Raw genomic sequence first — 19725 nt, forward strand, 5'->3', positions numbered from 1 at the left:
GTTGTTGTTAAGTTGGAGTGCTTTTTGCCACAGCTGATGGTGTCATGAATTTCTTTTCACAGGCCCTTTAAAGATTTTTCCATTCGGCACCAAGGCCATCAAGGCATAACACTTGGGACTCCTCTTATACAAAGACAAGGACAATACTTTTTCTTCCAAACAAAAACGACGACGCTTTTGTTTTTTCGCCGTTTGCATCTGCATGGCGGTAAACAATTTGGCTTGTGTTCATACCTTTAACTACTTTTTCAAAAGTAGTGTTGGCATCCAATTTTTTCGGCTTTTGCAAGCCGCGCCACTTTTTCGCCTGTAGATTTCTCTTTTCAAGTTACAAATTTGTTTTTGGTAAGTGCTTATTACGTACGTGGTTATTGACTGTCAATTTGGACGGCGACGTTCTTTCTGAAGCTGTAACAAAAAATGTAATTAAATAAAATCAGCCATACAATTAAATAAATTGCAAGTCAAACTCGCGCAATAAGGGTTCTGTATCTATAAAAACAGCAAAGAAAATTATATCTATTGTATGGGAATAAATATTTAAGGCTCCCATACAATAGACATGATGACCCTGCTACAGCCTGCGAAAAAAGCTCTTCACTGGCACTCTCCCAAGGCACGACTCTTCTGTGCCAGTTTTTCTTTCGCAAGTGGAAGTCACAACTAGCTGGAAGGCGTATAGCCAGCATACTCTATGATTAACTTAACGCATTATTACTTAATCGAACTCAACTGTTCCAACTCACTATAAAGACTAAAATATCATATCACCAACCTTTTGAAGATCTTTTCTTGCAATAACCATGGCCCAGCAGTATAGCAGCATATTCTAAATGCCTTTTTGATGATCTTTTTATGTTGTGCTTAACATTCTGTTGAGTGGTACAGCAGAAGTAGATGCTGAACCACAGGCAACTGAAATGATGTCAGATATCTGGATAATTATTTTAATGAAAAATAAAGTGTTATGTGTGTGTTTGTGCAAAATAAACCTTGCAGCGCTCCACTTCTAATACAAAACCGTAAGAGGATATGATACTTTTGAAAAACAGCTATTTTATGAAAGTATTGCTGTTGCAATGACCTCTATAGCTAAACAAACACGTAGCAACTCTTGTCTACATGTACAGTAGCAGTCAGTTGTCTCTTAGTACTCATTCAAAAAGCTATATTGTTATTACCTGATATGGCTAACTTAATATTGATATCTTCAATTGTGCACCTGGTGGTAGCTTTGTCCTGGTATATGTTCAAGTGTTAAAATAGTCCAGTCCAGAACAACCTGAAATTAAGAAAGAAGAACCAACGTCAATACAGAAACTATTAAATTAATTGTTATTGCTGATTGATAGAGAAATCCAGTAGGATACACACAAAAAAGAAATACAGGCAAATTATAAATCTCTTTTTTTTGTAGTCCCTTAAAAACTAAATTATTTTAATTACCTGCGTCTAATTGGGTGTTCAGTTCCATTTCCTGACTGACCATTTCACTAGGGTAAGGAAGTTTTCAATGAAAGCCTGAAAAAAGTTAAACAATTTACTAAAATCTTTATAAGACATTGAGTAACACACAATAGTTAACCTTTTCATGGACAAATAAGTAAGACAATGAAAATTCAATTGCTATTGACAATATATTGGTTTCTCAACCATCCAAGGGTTAAGTAAATTAATTAATATTTCAATTACTTACCATTCAAATGAAGAGATGGAATGGCTAAAGCATTTAATCGCTTATTACGATTATGATCTCTGTGAGGTTTGTGATGTTCTTTAAATGAACATCACAAACTTTTTTGTTTTTGAATATCTCTTCATTGGTCAATCCAAAATCACCAGCAAGATTAACCCAAGAATTCAATTGCTGACGAAATCTTTTAGGGTTTGGAAATGAATGAAGGCTGTCATCTGAAAAATAAGATAAAATATGCATGTCAATATGTTGATAAAGTTTTAAGATTCAACATTAAATCATGAAATAATATGTATCATAGTGGCTTTGTGTACTGAAAGAAATAAAATTAAATTTCTGCTGATGCTGAGATGGATAAGACCACGCAATTTCGTAATTGAAATAATCTGTTCTGTTATAAGTAGCGGCACGAAACTCTACCGCTGACCGTTATTGCGCAGAAGTAAAAAATAAGGTACCTGAGGGGTGCTAGCGGAATGAAGAGCGGGCGCGCGTAGCGTCGATTGGCTCTCCAGTCGCATTCCGTCCCCCGCACCGATACAACGCCCCGCGCACGTGCCGTGTACAGTCGCGTCATTAATATTATTGTTACTGTTGTTAATTTTTGTTGTTTTTTGTTATGATTTAATTTGTTAGTGTTTTGTTATTTGTTTTTATGTTTGTTTGTGACTTTAAAGTGAATATGCCTAGAATAAATACTGTTTTGAAAAGAAAAGCCAGGAAAATGGTTTATGACGTCAATTGTTTTTTAAAAAGGGAATCTAACGAATTAATTGATTCTTTGAAACAAATCCAAAGTGAGATTGACGAAGCTACAAATACTTTGTTCAGTCATTCGGACAGCAACATTGTAAATTTAAGCCAGATAAAACCAACTGCCGAAATCATTAAGGCAGGAAACATAAAATTTAATAGTATAATCAGCGAATTAGGTAAAATCCAAAAAAGGACAGCAGAGTCAACAAAAACGTCAATTGCAACGGTAAGAAACATCTCCAATCAAGCCAAAAGTTCTGATTTGATCACAGTGTTCAGAACACCTGAAAAAAAACGTTCCAGAACAAAACCGGTCACAAATATCGATAACTACGACCAAGGAGTAATAAAGAGGACAATTCATAACTTTCACAAGACAAATAATGAACTTCCTACCATCGGAAAGCTTAAAAAGCAGCTAGAATGATGACATAAATTTCAAAGGTTCAGGACGAAGTCTTCGGCGAATAGTTAAGAGTTTGGGATTTCGGTGGAAAAACATCGAAAACAACCGGGAAGTGCTGATTGAGACTTCTAATATACGTTTGCAACGTATCGAATATTTAAGAAAAATAAAGCAATATCGCCAAGAGGGAAAGCCTATTGTTTATACAGAGGAATCTTACGTAGATTCATCGCACTCTTCTTCACAAGATGACCGATGGTATTACTAAGGGGCTTAAGAAACCTATTTCGAAAGGACAGCGAGTTGTCATTGTCCACGCAGGGTCTGATACTGGGTTTATACCTAATGCGTTGCTGACTTTTAAAGCTGGTACCAAATCAGGTGACTACCACGACAATATCAATTTTGAAAACTACGAAAAATGGCTCTGAACCCAATTAATGCCCAACCCTCAATTCAGTTCCGTCGTGGTAGTCGACAACGCGTCCTATCATAATAAGCAGTATCGCGCACCAACCTCTAATTCTAAAAAATCTGTCATGCAGGCCTGGCTCACTGAAAAAGTACAGTACGAGGAAACACATTTGAAACCTGTTATACAATTTAATAAAGATCAACAAAGATAAATTTAAAACATTTTCGATTGATCGAATCCTAGCTGAACGAGGTCATCAGGTACTGAGACTACCACCATACCACCCCGACCTAAATCCGATTGAAATGGGATGGTCGGATATTAAACAATATGTAGGCAGCAAAAATATAAAATGCAGTGTCAGTAAATGTATAGACCTAATACAAGAAAAGGTTTTACTAATGGGTACATGGGATTGGCAAAATTTGTGTAAAAAGGTGAAGGATATAGAAGAGCAATATGCAAAGAGTGATCATGTCGTGGATTTGGTAACAGAACAATTCATTATTCATGTCGATGGAGATAGTTACGAGGATAGCAATGAAGATGACGCTAGTGCCGACGAACGAAGCAGTCCTGAGCCCGGGCCCTCCGTAAGCAAAAGCCTTGTCGCGAGACCATTGAAGGCGTGATACCATTCTCTGATTCAGATTAATAAAAGATTACAAATTAAAAGATAATGTTTTTATTTTTCTACATCCCATAAACTTGTTAAAATATCTTAGGTCTTTTTTGGAAATACGTTCTATGTACAGACACTTTTTTACTGTCTTATTATATCTTATAGATAGATAATATTACTTACATGCGCGACAGTAATCATGAGCAGCAGCTATCCCTCACATTTCGTTCAGCTCAATATCGTTATTTAGGTAATCATTAATCAAAGTGGCATATAATGTATTGCGTGCGCGACAGTACACATGCGCAGCAATCCCCTCCACGTATCGGCCAGCGCTAGACTTACGTGCCGCTGCCTATAATATGAATTTAAACAATACATTCATAAACATAAGCACTTATGTTAATCTTAATCCCTTACTGGATAGGCAAGTGCATTGCTTTATTACAACGAGTTTGCTTAAGATGTATATCTTAAATTTATTTCCAGGTATTTCTGTTACTTTGTCAGTTAATTTATTATATAAGAGCCCTATAAATTAAGCGCTTTTAGGCAAGGAAAGGTCCCGGAAAGATATGTTATTTTTGTTTCTGGAATCGATTATGTGATTTTTATTACAGGTAGTATCCATAGAATAGTCCGAAGTTTTTGCACATCGAAATGAGCCCTTTAGGGTGGCGGATCGCTAGGAGAGGCATATAGATCTAGCAATTAACTATAATAATCTGAATAGTAGACATGCCTTAAAGGCTGTCTTGCCTATGTCTGCATGCAATCTGCATGTAGAGTATGCTAGTAAGACTGTCTCCTGCAAGCAGATAATATATGGATCTCCACTTTCCTTGGTATTTCTATCGCTTAGTTTTCACTCATACTTATACTATATACTTTCTATTATAGTAAATGCATCACTTACCAGGTGAACAACCAAACACATTGTCACTGAAATCACAAAAATACCACGAAATAGCGTCCTTTCGAAATGTCTTAAAACACCAATTTAGATTGTACAACCAAGTGCAGAATCCCGACAGTATGCTAGAGAAACTAAAAGCTCGACTCGACGTGCTTACTAGAGTATCTCACAATACAGAAAACAGGAAAAATACAAAATTAACTACAGCAAAATGGTAACGCAACAAGCAGGAGTCAGTTTGTAATTTGAAATTTTTGTTTTGACACTTTTGCCGTTGGGAGTTGGCATTCAAATACCTTATATAACATTATTTTTCATGTGAAAATTTTAGGAAATATCCTTTAGAAATATTTTGCATAATAAATTGTATAATTTAGTTGAACGTTTGAAATGGTAATCATATTTTTCATTAAAGCGGCATCTCTTGAGCACAGTAGAATCTAGGAGATCGTCTATAGAGGGCGCTACCATCGAAAGAAAAATCACGTTGTATGAGACTGTTCCCCCCCTGTATTGAGGCAAATATAGTGAGGCTTTCAATAGAAGTGTTATTTATATTCTTATTATTAAATACAATAAGTATAAATCAAATATATCATATTGTTGCAAGGTCATGATGCTGTCTTTGATGCACTGCATTTGAATTAGGATTGTTTTTTTTACTTTTGATGTACGGCGTCATAAATATATTTTTTCTCATATATACAAATAAACACTATGTTTTAAGTATTATTTACGTTTTATTAAACGTGAAAGGGTGATCTAGCGGTAGATATAGTAACATACTCGTTATACAATTTTAGAAACCCTAACAAAATGAATAAGCAACATATTTAGTTACCGCTTTGAAGAAACAATAGAAACAGTACTGCAGATTGATAAATAAAGAGTTAAGACAAGTTTAATTAGCAGTTGATAAAGTCCAAGGAATTAAAATACAATGTGAAAAAAACAGACCAGTGTGAACACTGAAATTATTATTAGCAGTTAAATTAAAGCTTTGGGTTTCGTATTAGTGCTTAAAAATTTTTAATGTATGTTTGGAGGTATAATTATAATCATCATCAAATAAATCTAGTTTTTATTAGTGATATTCTACTAGTTTGAATTGTAATTTTTATATCAATTAACTTATTTCATAACAAGTTTATATGTGCTTTGCTACTATGACAAATGAATAAAACTTTTAGTTTTGGCAATTGCATTAATGGGCCAATGTCTTGTTTAGTAGGAAAAGCCATTGAATTGCTTCACATTACCCTCCTACTTAATCCCTCCTAATAAACAAGTATTGTATATCAAATGTATATATGAATGACTTGTACTTACTAATAGTTAAGAATTGATTTATATTAAACATACTGGTAGTAATATATAAAATGTTTCTGTCATAGTTATTTTTTATTTGAATTAGTCATTTTTGTTGACTATCTTAACATAGTACAAATAAGAAATATAACCAAATGTTACCAAGGTAAATCAAATGAAAAGCATTATTAATGCACATGTATTCATATTTATATATGTAGTTAAAAACCGAAAAATCATTATTAACTAAAAAACAAGTGTTTATGGGCCACAATAAAACTTAATATGTTGTTTGTGTGGTGTTCTATTACCACATTATTCAATACATAAAATCTAATGTTAGATGTTGTGAATATTTGATAAAATTGCTTAGGTGCTTTGTAAGGTTATATACCTTATGCATTTGACACAACATAGAAAAAGTGATCCAGTTACTATTATAAGATTCATCCTGTTCTATAAAAAAATAAATTAGTGATTATTTCCTTAATTGTTGTAATTGTAAATAAAAATAGTTAAGAAAAACACTTTTTGAACGGATTAAATCTATGTATTATTATTAAAACATATAGTTATTTACATAATTCAAAATTTTAAATTTTTTTTCCCGACGTAATACATAGCTTTAATCCATTCAAAAAGTGTTTTTCTTAATGTGTAAAAGCTATTTTAACAAAAGACAATACTATAAAAATAGTTGTAATTATATAATTCTTCCCAAAATCTACAAAATATACATTTTGTTTATAATAAATATCTCATTCACATTAAAAGTCCTGAACTTATCCTATTCTTGAGGTAGTAATGTTCCTTAACCAACCATATTTTTTTACTCCCTGATATAAAGAACTGATATAGAATCATATACTTCATGCCTCATTATCATATTCATTTTCAGGTACATAATATAACACTTCAGCTAAGATATTAATACAATTTGTCCATTGGAGATTATGTTAATACTTTTAGTTGTTTTTCTTTTTCTAAAAAGATAATATTTATTTTGTTAGTACTTTGATCAAATAGAATACTGACAAACTTGTGTAAGATCGCACTAAGTTTTATTCACTAGGTAAGGTAGGTCTAAGGTAGTTTGAAAATTAAATTTGTAACATTGATGCACACCTGCTGGTAACTCAAAAAAAATGTTCATAACTTGTCACTTTGAAACTTTAGTTTTTAATAACCAAACAATGTCTGCAATTAAATTGGTTTGAATTTAAACTTCTCATTCATTATCAATATTCTTAAAACTATATCCTTGAAATCCCATCTCATAACTCGGAGGAGTTCTTGGCGAATCCTTTAAGGTCTCAGCAGTTAGGCTATGGAATTCACTTCCCGTCCCTATTCACTCAGCTTCTTTTCTATCTTCCTTTAAATTTCTTCTGTACAAACATTACCTGTCCACATTGTATCCCTAACTTTCGTACTAACTACTAACTGACGTGAGACTGATCTTAAATTATTGTGCTGCATATGCACATTTTTTTTCATGTATCCTTTTTAGTTTAGTTTTCTCTTTTTTTTCCTGTATAGTTTTCTCTTAATTACCATGGATTTTTCCACATCTGCCCTACCTTATCTAATTTAAAAAATCTCATAGTGGTTGCCTGGAAGATATCGAAAGCGATAAGGCTGCCAGTTGCCCTCCTTTTCATTTAATTTTGTTCAATTTTTTATATTGTAATGCAACGAAGTGTTAATAAATAAATAAATAAATATTATAATAAGATAGAAATAAATACCTAACTAAAGATAATGTCTGTTAACTGCCTAGCATTACTTAGTAATTAATTCATGAACATACACAACTTGATTTGATAAATTTATATCAATACTATATCATTAGCTTCTAATATAATTAATATTATATACTTGAGAGTTTTAAGTAAAATGTACGATCATTTTACTTTATGATTATTAGCAATACACTTGAATGTTATTAATAAATGTTTACAACAAACCAGTATCTTTAGCTTACGAGTTCCGTATAATGTATTTTTTCAAACAATAAAAATAACTGATACCGGCAAACTTCTTGAGCATTAAACAAGGGAGTAGGGAAGTTTACGCATCGTACACAGCGCACGACACAAACGTCAACAGATTTACCAATCACGCGATCGGCACGACAATCTCCCGCCGCAACTCCTTAAAACTCCTCCCAAAAATCCTTACATATGAAATTGGCGATTTGTATGGGAGGAACAAAAAGTCGCATATTTTTAAATATAATATATTTAATTAATCAAAGTATGATTGTTTCATTTCATTGTTTTCTATGCACTTTTGCCATCTCATAGGTAGTTCATTGATCCCTTTACTAAAAAAAACAGTGGGACGGGAATCAATAAAATCTGTGAAGGCGATTCGGACTGCCCCGTCAGAGTTAAATTTTTTCCCTTGCAAGAAGTTGTCCAAATTTCGAAAAAAATGGTAATCTGTTGGAGCAAGGACCGGGGAGTACGGAGGATGTCTTAGACATTCCAATTGAAACTTTTCTAATTTGGTAGCCGTCTGTTGTGCAGTGTGTGGTCTAGCGTTGTCGTAAAATAGCAGTGGCGTGGAGCGATTAACCAGCGTCGGTTGCTTAGCCACTAGCTTTTCCATCATGGTTTGCAATTGCTGATAATAGACATCAGCCGTAATAGTCTGGCCAGTTTTGAGAAAACTGCAATAAACTTACAAGTAACTTTTTTGGGGTTAATTTTCGCTTGGGGCAGGATTTGGCTGGCTGGCCAGGATCCAACCATTGCGTTGAGCGCTTCCGATTATCGTAAAGTATCCATTGTTCAACACAGGTAATGATTCGGTTTAAAATACCTTCATTATTGTGCCGGTTCAGTAATGTAACGCAGCAGTCGACGCGCGTTTGCCGGTTTGCTTCAGTCAATTCGTGAGGTACCCACCTTTCAAGATTTTTAATCTTCTCAATTTGCTTCAAGTGAATTAAAACAGTTTTATCACTAACACCGCAGCCTGCAGCTAACTCTGACGTGGTTTGCGATGGATCCGCATACACAATAGCCTTCAATACTTCATTATCAACTTGGGTCTCAGGCCGTCCACGGGGCTTGTTTTGCAGGTCGAATTTTCCAGAAAGAAAACGTTGGAACCAAAAACGAACTGTGTTTTCTTCTGTGACCGTAAACATTGACGCTATATCGCTATTACGCAGAGCTAAGTACGTGTTCTGTTTTGAAGAAGCCTTCAATGTGTGGTCGTGGCGTCGCGTATTGTATTCCGACTCACGCCTTTTAGTTAGCCTCAGCTCGTGCCCATGCTCAGGCCTCACGCCTAGGCCCAAGCCTAGGCTATCGATTTCAGACACGACATTTTCATAAAAATTTAGTTTTAGACTTTCTACATATATACACTGTGTTGTTAAGACATCTTGACTAAGCCCTCGGCTAAGAATACGACTATTATACCAGGTAACAGTAACATCATCACAACATAATCTGCAAAATCTTTTTCAGAAGGAAGAAATCTTTTCAGGCTCTTTCTATGTTTACGATGCGATGTGAGTAGGAAAGTGCATAGTACGTTTTGTTAAAATGTTTATACAACGATATTTTTGTTTTGTTGTTCTATAATATAATCGTTAAAAAAATCGCATTTAAAAATTAAGTTAGTTTTTAAAATAACTATGCATTACATCAGCAGCTTACCATCATACGGTACTAATGCATTACTAAATAATTCATTAGAATATAAACAGAGAACATTTCTGAAAATATACTATAAACTTCCTTTAGTAATGTTTTTAAGAGTTTATATTTTATAACATTAATGTAATGACCGAAAGTGTTTTTAACGTGAGCAACACTTTATCGGAATTCGGCCATATTTAATATATCCTCTCACAAATTGAAATACGTCGTGTTGCAAACGTCAACATAAATTTCGTTTATTTCCCCTGTTTACTAATCCTAAAATTATTATTGTAAGAATTTAAATTAATAAAATAATAATAACTTCAGATGTTAAAATGAACCGCACTGAAGGCTTAGTGCAACGAAAACACGTCGTCAAAGAAAATTCCGATGGTTCTGTGAAAGAAAATCAGGATGCAGATGATAAGAAGAATGATAAAATATTTGATGACGGAGATTCAAAGGAAACGCGATTAACATTGATGGAAGAAGTTTTACTTTTAGGACTAAAAGATAAAGAAGTAAGTGCTGGAAATAAGAGCAATCCAAATTGTGTACCTAATTTATTTGTACATGACCCATACTGATGTTATTTTTTGTTTTCAGGGTTATACATCATTTTGGAATGACTGCATTTCTAGTGGACTTAGAGGTTGCATCTTGATTGAATTGGCATTAAGAGGTCGCATAGAATTAGAAAGAGTTGGTATGAGGCGTAAAGGTTTATTGTCAAGAAAAGTTATTGTAAAAAGTGGTGAGTGACTATTTATCTTTAATAATGATGTCTAAATAACAACATGAAATTTGTTTCTTAAATTTACTTCAATAGTAAATCTGTTATGTATTGTATAATGTGTTTTTAAACTGAACAATGTTCTCTTAATGTAAACAAATTACAAATGGATAACAAAGCTACTTAAGACAAACAGTATTATTTGCTATTTCTATTTTAGTTGAAATACAATGTTCACATAATTAGGGTAATACAATTACCAGTTTAATAGTTTCCAAAATATTTGTTTAATTTCATCAACTTAGTCAATTGCTTATTGCGTGTCCATCAAAAGTAACCTAAAATGATTAACATCTTTACAGCAAAGGTAATAACTTTGCTTTGTAACTATATTATTAATATTAAGGTGATTTTATTTTTAGACACACCTACAGGTGATGTACTATTAGATGAAGCCTTAAAACACATGAAGGACACAGATCCCCCAGAATCAGTTCAAAGCTGGATAGAATACCTGAGTGGTAAGCAATATGTATTGTAGTTTACATTTTTCATTTGTGTCTTAATAAAATTGGTGCTTTAAAAATTATAGTGATATTGGGCAAAGCTCAATTTTTTTTATTAAATTCAAAAGAAATATAACTATTTATGTTGCTTAAATGAGTTGGTTTATTCATATACTCATTAGACCAGCATGGATTTCATTGATTAATTTTAAAGATGTATCCTTTGGAATTAAGATTTAATCCATTATTGTCCATACAATTGCACATATACCATACATGTTGTGATTTGTCTTAAATTGTAATTTGAGACAATATATTGTAAGAATTAATTTCCAAAATACTTATAAAAACTGCTAATTCTTACCATAGTGTAAACACAATTAAACAGAAAAAGATGAAAATGTGCAATTAAACAGATTTTTAAAGTAGTAATATAATACAGTCATAATCTGTTATAACGACATCGAAGGGACTACACATATTTGGTCGAAAAAACTGACAGTCGTAACAGCCGGTGACGTTGTTATTAAGTACCAAATACATTGACCCTCGAGGACCTTCGATTTTGGTCAATATATCTGGTATGTTGTTCTAAACGATGTCGTCGTAAAGGGTTTTGACTTTTTTCTTTACTGATATGACTGCTTAGAAATTATTTAGTTTTCATTACTGGTATGAAAAAGCATCTTTTAAAATAGTTTTTATTGTTCATTAGAAAGCAATCATAACTACTTTTTATAAGATAGAAAAATATCGTGCTGAAAGAAAGTTGTTATTTTAGGTGAAACATGGAATCCAATGAAGCTGAAATATCAATTGAAAAATGTCCGAGAAAGGCTTGCCAAAAACCTAGTCGAGAAAGGGGTTTTAACAACTGAAAAGCAAAATTTCTTACTATTTGATATGACAACTCACCCTCTCACAGACAATACCATCAAATGCCGCTTAGTTAAAAAGGTATATTTCTTTTTCTTCAATTCTATATTACCATTTGCAATTATTGCATTTCTTTCAATTGTCTATTAAAGGTAACTTAATATTTGAACAACCTTATGGGAATCTTATCTAGTTATGTTGTAATTTTTATTCATATTCAAGGAAAGTGATAAATAACATTTTAATGTATAAACATCATATAAAATAGGACTTAGAACAACATATGATACGGATTTTCTAAACTTTGATTCCCGGTAAAACAATAAATCTCCTTAAATTATCAAAGCAATACAAAAATTGGAGATTTATTGGATTGGATTGGTCCATACAATTCCACCACATAACTAAATTAAATCATTTGCATATCTGGAATTATGCATAAGAAAATCTTTACCATTGGATAGTTGAATTAGAAAGTTATTTTTGAAATTATGTATCCAGGCTACTGAGCTATTGCTTCGAAGTTGGAACACATGAAAACTTGTTCTTATATACCTATTTCTCAATACCTTTTTGAGCAGTAGACCCGCATTTTTATTTAAATTAATTTCGTGAATGCTGCCTGCTTGCATCAATTGGTCAATGCATGATTAAGTGTACATAATTTGTTGTATTTTGGGTTGAAAGAGAAACAAGGCTCATCATGTGTTCATCTATTTTAAAAAAACATCAAGGTTTTTATATTTATATAGAGAACCATATTTGTTTAGAATTATATGGTAATCATGTAACACAAACTCCATTATATTATAAATATCTGATAAAAGTAATAGATAACTAATTAACCTAAATATTTTTCGTTAATTTCTAAAGTTATGAAAATTTATATAGCATTATAGTGCCTGAAATACATATATTTTGTGAGTAATATATGATTATAGAACAGGCAGGAGGATCACCTAAAATGATACTGCTACTAATGGACACTTGCCAGAAGGCTGGTGAGCGATTTTATGTCGATGATTTATAATTTTCAATCCCTCTAGGTACAAGAAGCGGCACTGCGTCGCTCAATAACAGACGTGGCTCACGCGGACAAAAGATCGCTCGCGCTCTTAATGCTTGCACATTCCGCTGACGTACTCGAAAACGCGTTCGGACCACTCTCAGATGAAGACTACGAACTAGCCACGCGGCGTGTACGCGCATTATTAGATCTAGACTTCGAGGCTGAAGCTATGCGCCCAGAGGCCTGCGATATTATGTGGGCAGTGTTCGCCGCGTTCACCAAATAAAATGAATAGGAATACAATTCAAAATTATTTTTTTGTGACAAAATAGACTATTGTGAAAATCACAAATTCGTATATACGTCAAACCAGTATTAAATTCAACAATATTTAGCCAGTGTTTCAAAAAGTCTTTGTCTAAGAGTAAGACACTTGTTTAATTCAACTGTTGGAATTATCCTGAAACTACTATTTATATCAATTGGACGTTGAACGGAATTATAATGCCCGGAGGTCTAAACCTGTTAAAATAATATCTTGAGTAAAAATGAAGTACTGTCATCCTTCACTACAAGCTCTTTTAAAAGTTCAAGATCAAGAAGTTTACAACGTCTTGTTTTCGCGCCTGTTTTTGACAACGACAGCGCCTACGAGTAACCTTGACAGAAGCATAAAGCAATGGCGTTCCTTTCGTTATGTAAACATTAGAGGCCTCAGCACGATATTGAAAGATATTTTTTTAAAGCTTGAATGTAGACATCTATAAAAATTTTATTTTAATACTTGACACGTATTCCATTCGAGTTATGCATGTTCATGCTTTTACCTCCAAATACGCTCTCGGAGCGCCTACGTTTTGTTTACAAAAATCTATCGTTTCTTTTATATTGCGATAGGTGTTCGATTTAAGGTATTGTTCGTGCTTAGGCTTCTAATAATACAAAAGTATAGATGTTTTAATTGCTGTCTCTGCGCCCCACGTCTCATAATTTAAATACCTAGATGTGGCACAAAGTGTGTGATTCCATATGAATAGTGGAGGATTTGTTATGAATTTATATCCTTAAGTGTGCTAGGTTTTTGTTAATCTATTTTTGTATATAATATAAACATTGTACGTGTAATCCTCTTTTTTTCATATCTATAGGTATATTGTTTTTATACTATTGTTAAATTAACTATGTTTAGTATTTTCATTTGGGTAATTTAATATAAAGTTAATGTAAATTGGCCATATAATATAATGGTTTCTAAATGCATTAAATATTTTAACAATAGTGTCTTATTTTTATTAAAAATAGCTTAAATGACACATTCTATACAAAAATATTCTACTAATTTCTTCAATTTTGAGCTGTTCCTACGAGATAACATGTGTAATTTAACAATGATCTGAATTATATTCACTATAGTACAAAGCCCATATTAAATCAGACCTTTATACCATCATATATATATTATATAACACATGACTATTTAATTTAGGTTAATTTATTCTTAAATTCTTAAAGTCTGCATTACTTATTTTTAGTTATTTTATTATTTTAATTGATTTGTTATGTTAATCAATATAATTAATTATCTTGTAGTTACTATAACCGGAGGTTACATGTGTGTATTAGTCTTTTGGTTAGTAAAAATGTATATCTAAATTAGACTAGATATGTTTGATTATTTAAAGCGGAAATAAATTGAGATTAAATTATTACCGGAAGTTCATATGTATGTAATGAAATTTATTGTATGCCTATGACGCCATTATTTTTAGACTAGATAAGATTTATTTAGATTTGAAGTATATATCTATTTCCTGTTGGTAAGTCCATATATCTTATATTAATTTACGTTTTTGGTAAATTATATGTTTTATGTCTATCTAATCATGTTCGAGTTATAAAAACCCTCAAATATTACAATATGAGAAGAAACATTTATAGTTTTTTTTGTACATTGTTTCACTAAACAATATAAATATAGCTAGAATTTTTGTCTTTAGTTTTAATTTATTTATGCATTCCTGTGTTGAATACATTTTTTAAATAACTACTTTTTTAGTTTACTCGAAATTATTCACTATAGTTAGTCTGGTAGCTCGGATAAAATTTTACACAACAGCTCATTATAATTTTTTTTGTATTATTAAATTATTTTTCGAAAATAGAGAATATTTTAAAAATAAAGTCTATTGTAAACTTATATGTAATTAGAGTACATAATAAGTTTTATAAATATGAGTGCGTCTCTTAAATTAACGAATACACTTACAGAGTAGCGAAACGAAAGTTTACCGACGAACGATAACCGCGCATATGTGCAAGCGCCGGCACCGGCAAATCGCTAGACTTACGTGCTGGGAGCTATCCAATTTTTTTTGTAAAAAATGTATAATTATAAAAATAAGTAACTACAAATGCTGATTCCTTATTTGACCCGGTTTTAAAGTTTTGATCAACTGTTATAATATAATAAATATAAATACCATATTAAAAGTAGGTTTTATTTAATTTACGTTATTGGATGGACATTTGAATAAGGCACATACAGAATAATGTATTAAAATGATAAATCCCACAGCATGGCATAAATGTCCTAAAATATGTATATATTATGTATTCAGAATTGGGCGGTGTAAGAAATACGACAAAAATATATCTATATATGTATAGGGTAATCATTTCTTTTAAGATCTTTCTATAAAAAAAAAACTATGTATATTTTTTTAATTAATGTAATGAGATGATACTTGGATGGAAATAAATAAAATTCAGTGTTCCATTAATATGTTTTATTACAAACGTATACTTACAACGCTGAACAAGTCTTAACCTCTTCATTAAATCTACGAAACGTGTAATGTACAAGAACAGGGATTAACTATTGCGTAGATCATGAATAAACAAAATTTTCTAATATTTGTATTAGATCTTCAATGAATGATTAGATTTTAAACTCTCTGACGTCAACTTAATAAACAATGTTCATTAAGATGTCACACTTGTTCGAAATATTTCACAAGCTCATTTAATTTTTTGTTGTGTGATCTCATAATTAGGCCTCGCATCTTGATGACTAAGTAGATTGTGTTAAAAAAAACAGTTAATAATCTGACAAAGTGCATCCACAAGATTTCTTACATTACGTGACAGAATATGCTTATAGTCGTGGTCTAACAGCAAAACCTTTATATATTTACAATTTTACCTGCAGGACCATAAATGTACGATATCAGATTGTAACAACTACTTTGATAATATGAACTGACTTCGAAAATGGGAATGATACAAAAGACCAAGAAATACGTGGTTGAAGCTGATTATAGAAATAATAGCAATTGGGTATCCAAGTCAAATATCACAGCAGCTAACTGGAGCTTCTAGGCAGGTACCTAATATAACCAGATGGATAATATTCATTGGCTTTTTGAATCAATGGAAATGCGCAATTTTTAAAGAATAACTCAATAAGCATCTTGTACTAGTAGAAAAAAAAATGTAGTTTGTTTATTAAACTCTCATTCAATAGCAATCAGTAACAATTACATGTCAAAATGAATTACATTCATAGCAGTAATGTGTGTATGTTAAAAAATGATGTAGCAACGTAAGCATTTTGCCGGTTTTTATCTAAAACGGCGGGAGAGCTCTATCGACTTAACATACGAGAACACATTCGCAGTATCTCAATCATACAAATTTTCATCAGGTCTCACAGCCTAACATAACAACTACCTATATCTAAAATAATACTTGTTAGGACAATTTTTTCTACCAAATGGCAGTTGGTGTTAAAATTCATTACTCTGTATCCGATTTTTACCAATTCTAGTTTTAATACCCTTAATTTGAAGTTAAACCTGACTTTAGTCCTAATTATTTAAATGATATCTCAATATAATGATCGCACCAACATTTATCATTATTAAATTATTCTTATTTAATTTTCATTTTTAAGAAGAACCTGAATATATTAGCAGTTAAAGTTGATTTAAATTTTGTGATAACCAATCTTTTTACCGAAAATGTATTATAGAGATTCAAGTTGGCATAATACTCAATATAGTATTTGAGTATTATGCCAATGAGTATCAACAAAATATTTTCATCTTTATTAAAACCGTTTCGACAACACGCAGTCAGATTTCTTAATTGTCAAATAAAAAGGGGGACCAGAAAGTTTGTTATTTTAAAGAATTTTGATTTACATAATACCTGTAATGTACAAATGCAGTATGTAGAATAAATTCGAGATAAGTCTGGCATACATTTATTTTAATACTATAATACTTAATCGGTAAAGAATCCTAATAACTATAGTAGTATATTCTTAGGAATAAAACTTAATATATAAAGAAATTTATAGATCAGGAAAGGTTTTGTAATAAATGCATTTAATTTAATGTTGATATATTAGGTATTCCAAATTCGTCTCGCTGAAAGGATCATATTCCAACACTTATTTGATGTCACAAAATTGTCTCAAGTCCTATCAAAATTTGCAAAATAATTTGACAGATTATGACATTATATATCAGTTTGATTATATTAAATGTAAAGGGCGGAATAGTGTTGGAACACGTTCTATATCTATAGGAACCATTGCGTTTGAAATAACAATTTTATTAACCGACTTCAAAGGATTTCGGACTTTAGGAGATTTCTATTATGAATTATTATTTAAATATATACAGTTGCAAAAAACAAAAATTTCGAAGTCGTAAATAATTATGTTAAATGTTGTCATGGCACATGGATTTCTGACGAGACACTTATTTGTACCTTGATAAAAACCTGTGGGTACTATATTAACTTATGAAAAGTTATTTCGTCACCAAGCCTCAGTATAGCGAACGTCATATTCTTGAAGCTGGGGTAACCTTTGACGTAGAGTATCGAAGGCTTCGGCAGATAGTTTGGTGCTGTTAAGATTTATTCTTCTAAGACTGGATAGACCTGAAAATATATTTCATTCTTAATAAGACACCTCTTCAAAGTTTGCTTGTTTAGATTTTAAGGCACTTATATATTTATTTTAAGCCTATAAAATAATATTCTGTCTTTATAAAATGTATGCGTGTACTAGTGTACATACGTAATCATAAAGAAGTGAGACTTTATGATCTTATTTTTCTAAAAATGATATACTATATGCAACTTACAGAAATTGGTTAAATATAGTTAAATTATATAAAGTTTAACAAAAGGCTTTTATTATGATATACAAATAATACAATTATTTCATTTTACCTTATTACAAGTAAGATTATTTCATTAATTGTAATAGAATTATTACTAGAATTGTTATCGTTAATATATATTAGGAACAAGAAAAAGATGGCGCGTAAACGAAAAATGTGACGGTATTTTTTTTTCCAACGCCGATAAATCACTTCAAAATCTTCGCTTGTGGTTTTCTGTTAATATCAACAACATTGTCAACTTATTTGCCGCCAAATAAGACACAAATAATAAGGCTTTGTAAGTTTAAAATCCAGAAGTATCCGCTGTATATGTACTCTTTTTGGTGGTTATGGGTAGTTCTACAAACAACATGGTACCTGATAATGCCTCTATGCCCTTATCGGAGACGGGAGTTTCGCATAGGTTGAGGACTTGCAGGCGCGGCAAATGTTCCGCAATCAGTTGAACGCCACTATCTCCGAACTTTGTTGCCCATAGGTTAAGGTAGCGAAGTGATGGTAGCTGTAAAAATACGATTATAGAAGTCGTAACTCGTAACTATGAACATAAGAAACCGACTGTAGGAAACAGGTAAAAGTTTACGAAAACATGTTGAAATATATGAATGTATAATTATTTCGTAAAAAATATATCTTTTTATATATAATACAATCGCAAGGAATATTTATAGGAATATAACGATAGTCCTTTTATGTTTTCTGTTAGCAATATAAGGTTTAAATTTTTTTAAGCCCGTTAGTTTATGAATAAAATAGATATTTTAGCTAGTAAATCAAAATATTTAATACCTTTATTAAATGATGTGCGCAAGCGCTGGTGACGCTAGTAAATGCAAGGCTCAAACATTCAAGGTTCCCAAGAGCTCCTGCTTCCAGTAATGCAGCTACATCTTCATCTGTCGCACGCACTGGCAAGGCTAACCGTTTCGGACCTCCATGTGCTTGCTGAAATTAACATATGTATAATTTAAATATTCACAGAACATGAAAATTTTTTGCATGTTAAGATGATTAAAATTAGCATTAATAAATCTGGGGTTTTTTCGCCGTTTAATGACTAACTAACTGTGTCGTTTATGTATTGCGAACGTGAAGAAAATTTTAATCTAGTTAGTCCTTAGTTCTAGAACAAAATTGTAAAATAGAATTACTCCTTTGAATTCTACTTCACTAAATGCCCATAAAGTAAAAGGGTAATTAATGAATATCGCTTATTCGGTAAATAATACGATTAGTATATACATAATTAGTCATATTAGAACTTACAAGTCGTTGCAATGTTTTCTGTCTTTCACATAGATCTGTATAATACTGCTTTCCTAGTTCAGTTCCCTGTAAGGCAGCAATAATCTCCAATTGAGTTTGTTCCCCGCTGGCCACCTCCCATTCGAGCATCAAGCATAAAGCTTCTAGAGCTGCCGGCTATATGAAAAAATATATGGTTTAATTAGGTATGTATGTTATGTCGAAATGTTATAGAACTTGTTTCATGAATAAAAAATAGTAATGTTAAAAATTAATTAGCTTCACTATGCTTTATAACTTAGGCGAATATAATAAATTTTAAGGAATCAAAATTTAACATTAGCGCTTTTAAATATTATAACATATCGCTTTAAATAAGA

At 31.8% G+C, this 19725-nt stretch overlaps 2 protein-coding genes and 1 long non-coding RNA gene across 3 annotated transcripts in view; 1 reads left to right on the forward strand and 2 right to left on the reverse strand.

The window, feature by feature from the left end:
* Positions 1–220: 220 nt before the first annotated feature.
* Positions 221–2117, reverse strand: LOC123716322. Its single transcript, XR_006754557.1, has 5 exons — positions 1697–2117; positions 1447–1521; positions 1182–1282; positions 776–915; positions 221–408 (listed from the first exon to the last, which is right to left on the reverse strand). It is a non-coding gene; the product is annotated as an uncharacterized LOC123716322 (long non-coding RNA).
* Positions 2118–9988: 7871 nt separating this feature from the next.
* LOC123716571 (Golgi phosphoprotein 3 homolog sauron) lies at positions 9989–13296 on the forward strand. Its single transcript, XM_045672377.1, has 5 exons — positions 9989–10299; positions 10385–10532; positions 10934–11032; positions 11799–11974; positions 12940–13296. The coding sequence occupies exons 1-5, from the start codon at positions 10114–10116 to the stop codon at positions 13186–13188; spliced, it is 858 nt and encodes a 285-aa protein (XP_045528333.1). The 5' UTR covers positions 9989–10113; the 3' UTR covers positions 13189–13296.
* A 2377-nt stretch (positions 13297–15673) lies between these two features.
* LOC123716570 (C-Maf-inducing protein-like) overlaps positions 15674–19725 on the reverse strand; it is a 33915-nt gene continuing 29863 nt past the window's right edge. Inside the window, exons 11-14 of the mRNA XM_045672376.1 lie at positions 19367–19522; positions 18890–19045; positions 18458–18602; positions 15674–17852 (exon numbers count right to left, since the gene is read on the reverse strand). Coding sequence (XP_045528332.1) covers positions 17728–17852; positions 18458–18602; positions 18890–19045; positions 19367–19522 — 582 coding nt within the window. The 3' untranslated portion in view covers positions 15674–17727. The remainder of the gene's footprint in view (positions 17853–18457; positions 18603–18889; positions 19046–19366; positions 19523–19725) is intronic.

The sequence above is a fragment of the Pieris brassicae genome, chromosome 11, assembly GCF_905147105.1.
Source record: "Pieris brassicae chromosome 11, ilPieBrab1.1, whole genome shotgun sequence".
NCBI classification, from domain to species: domain Eukaryota; kingdom Metazoa; phylum Arthropoda; class Insecta; order Lepidoptera; family Pieridae; genus Pieris; species Pieris brassicae.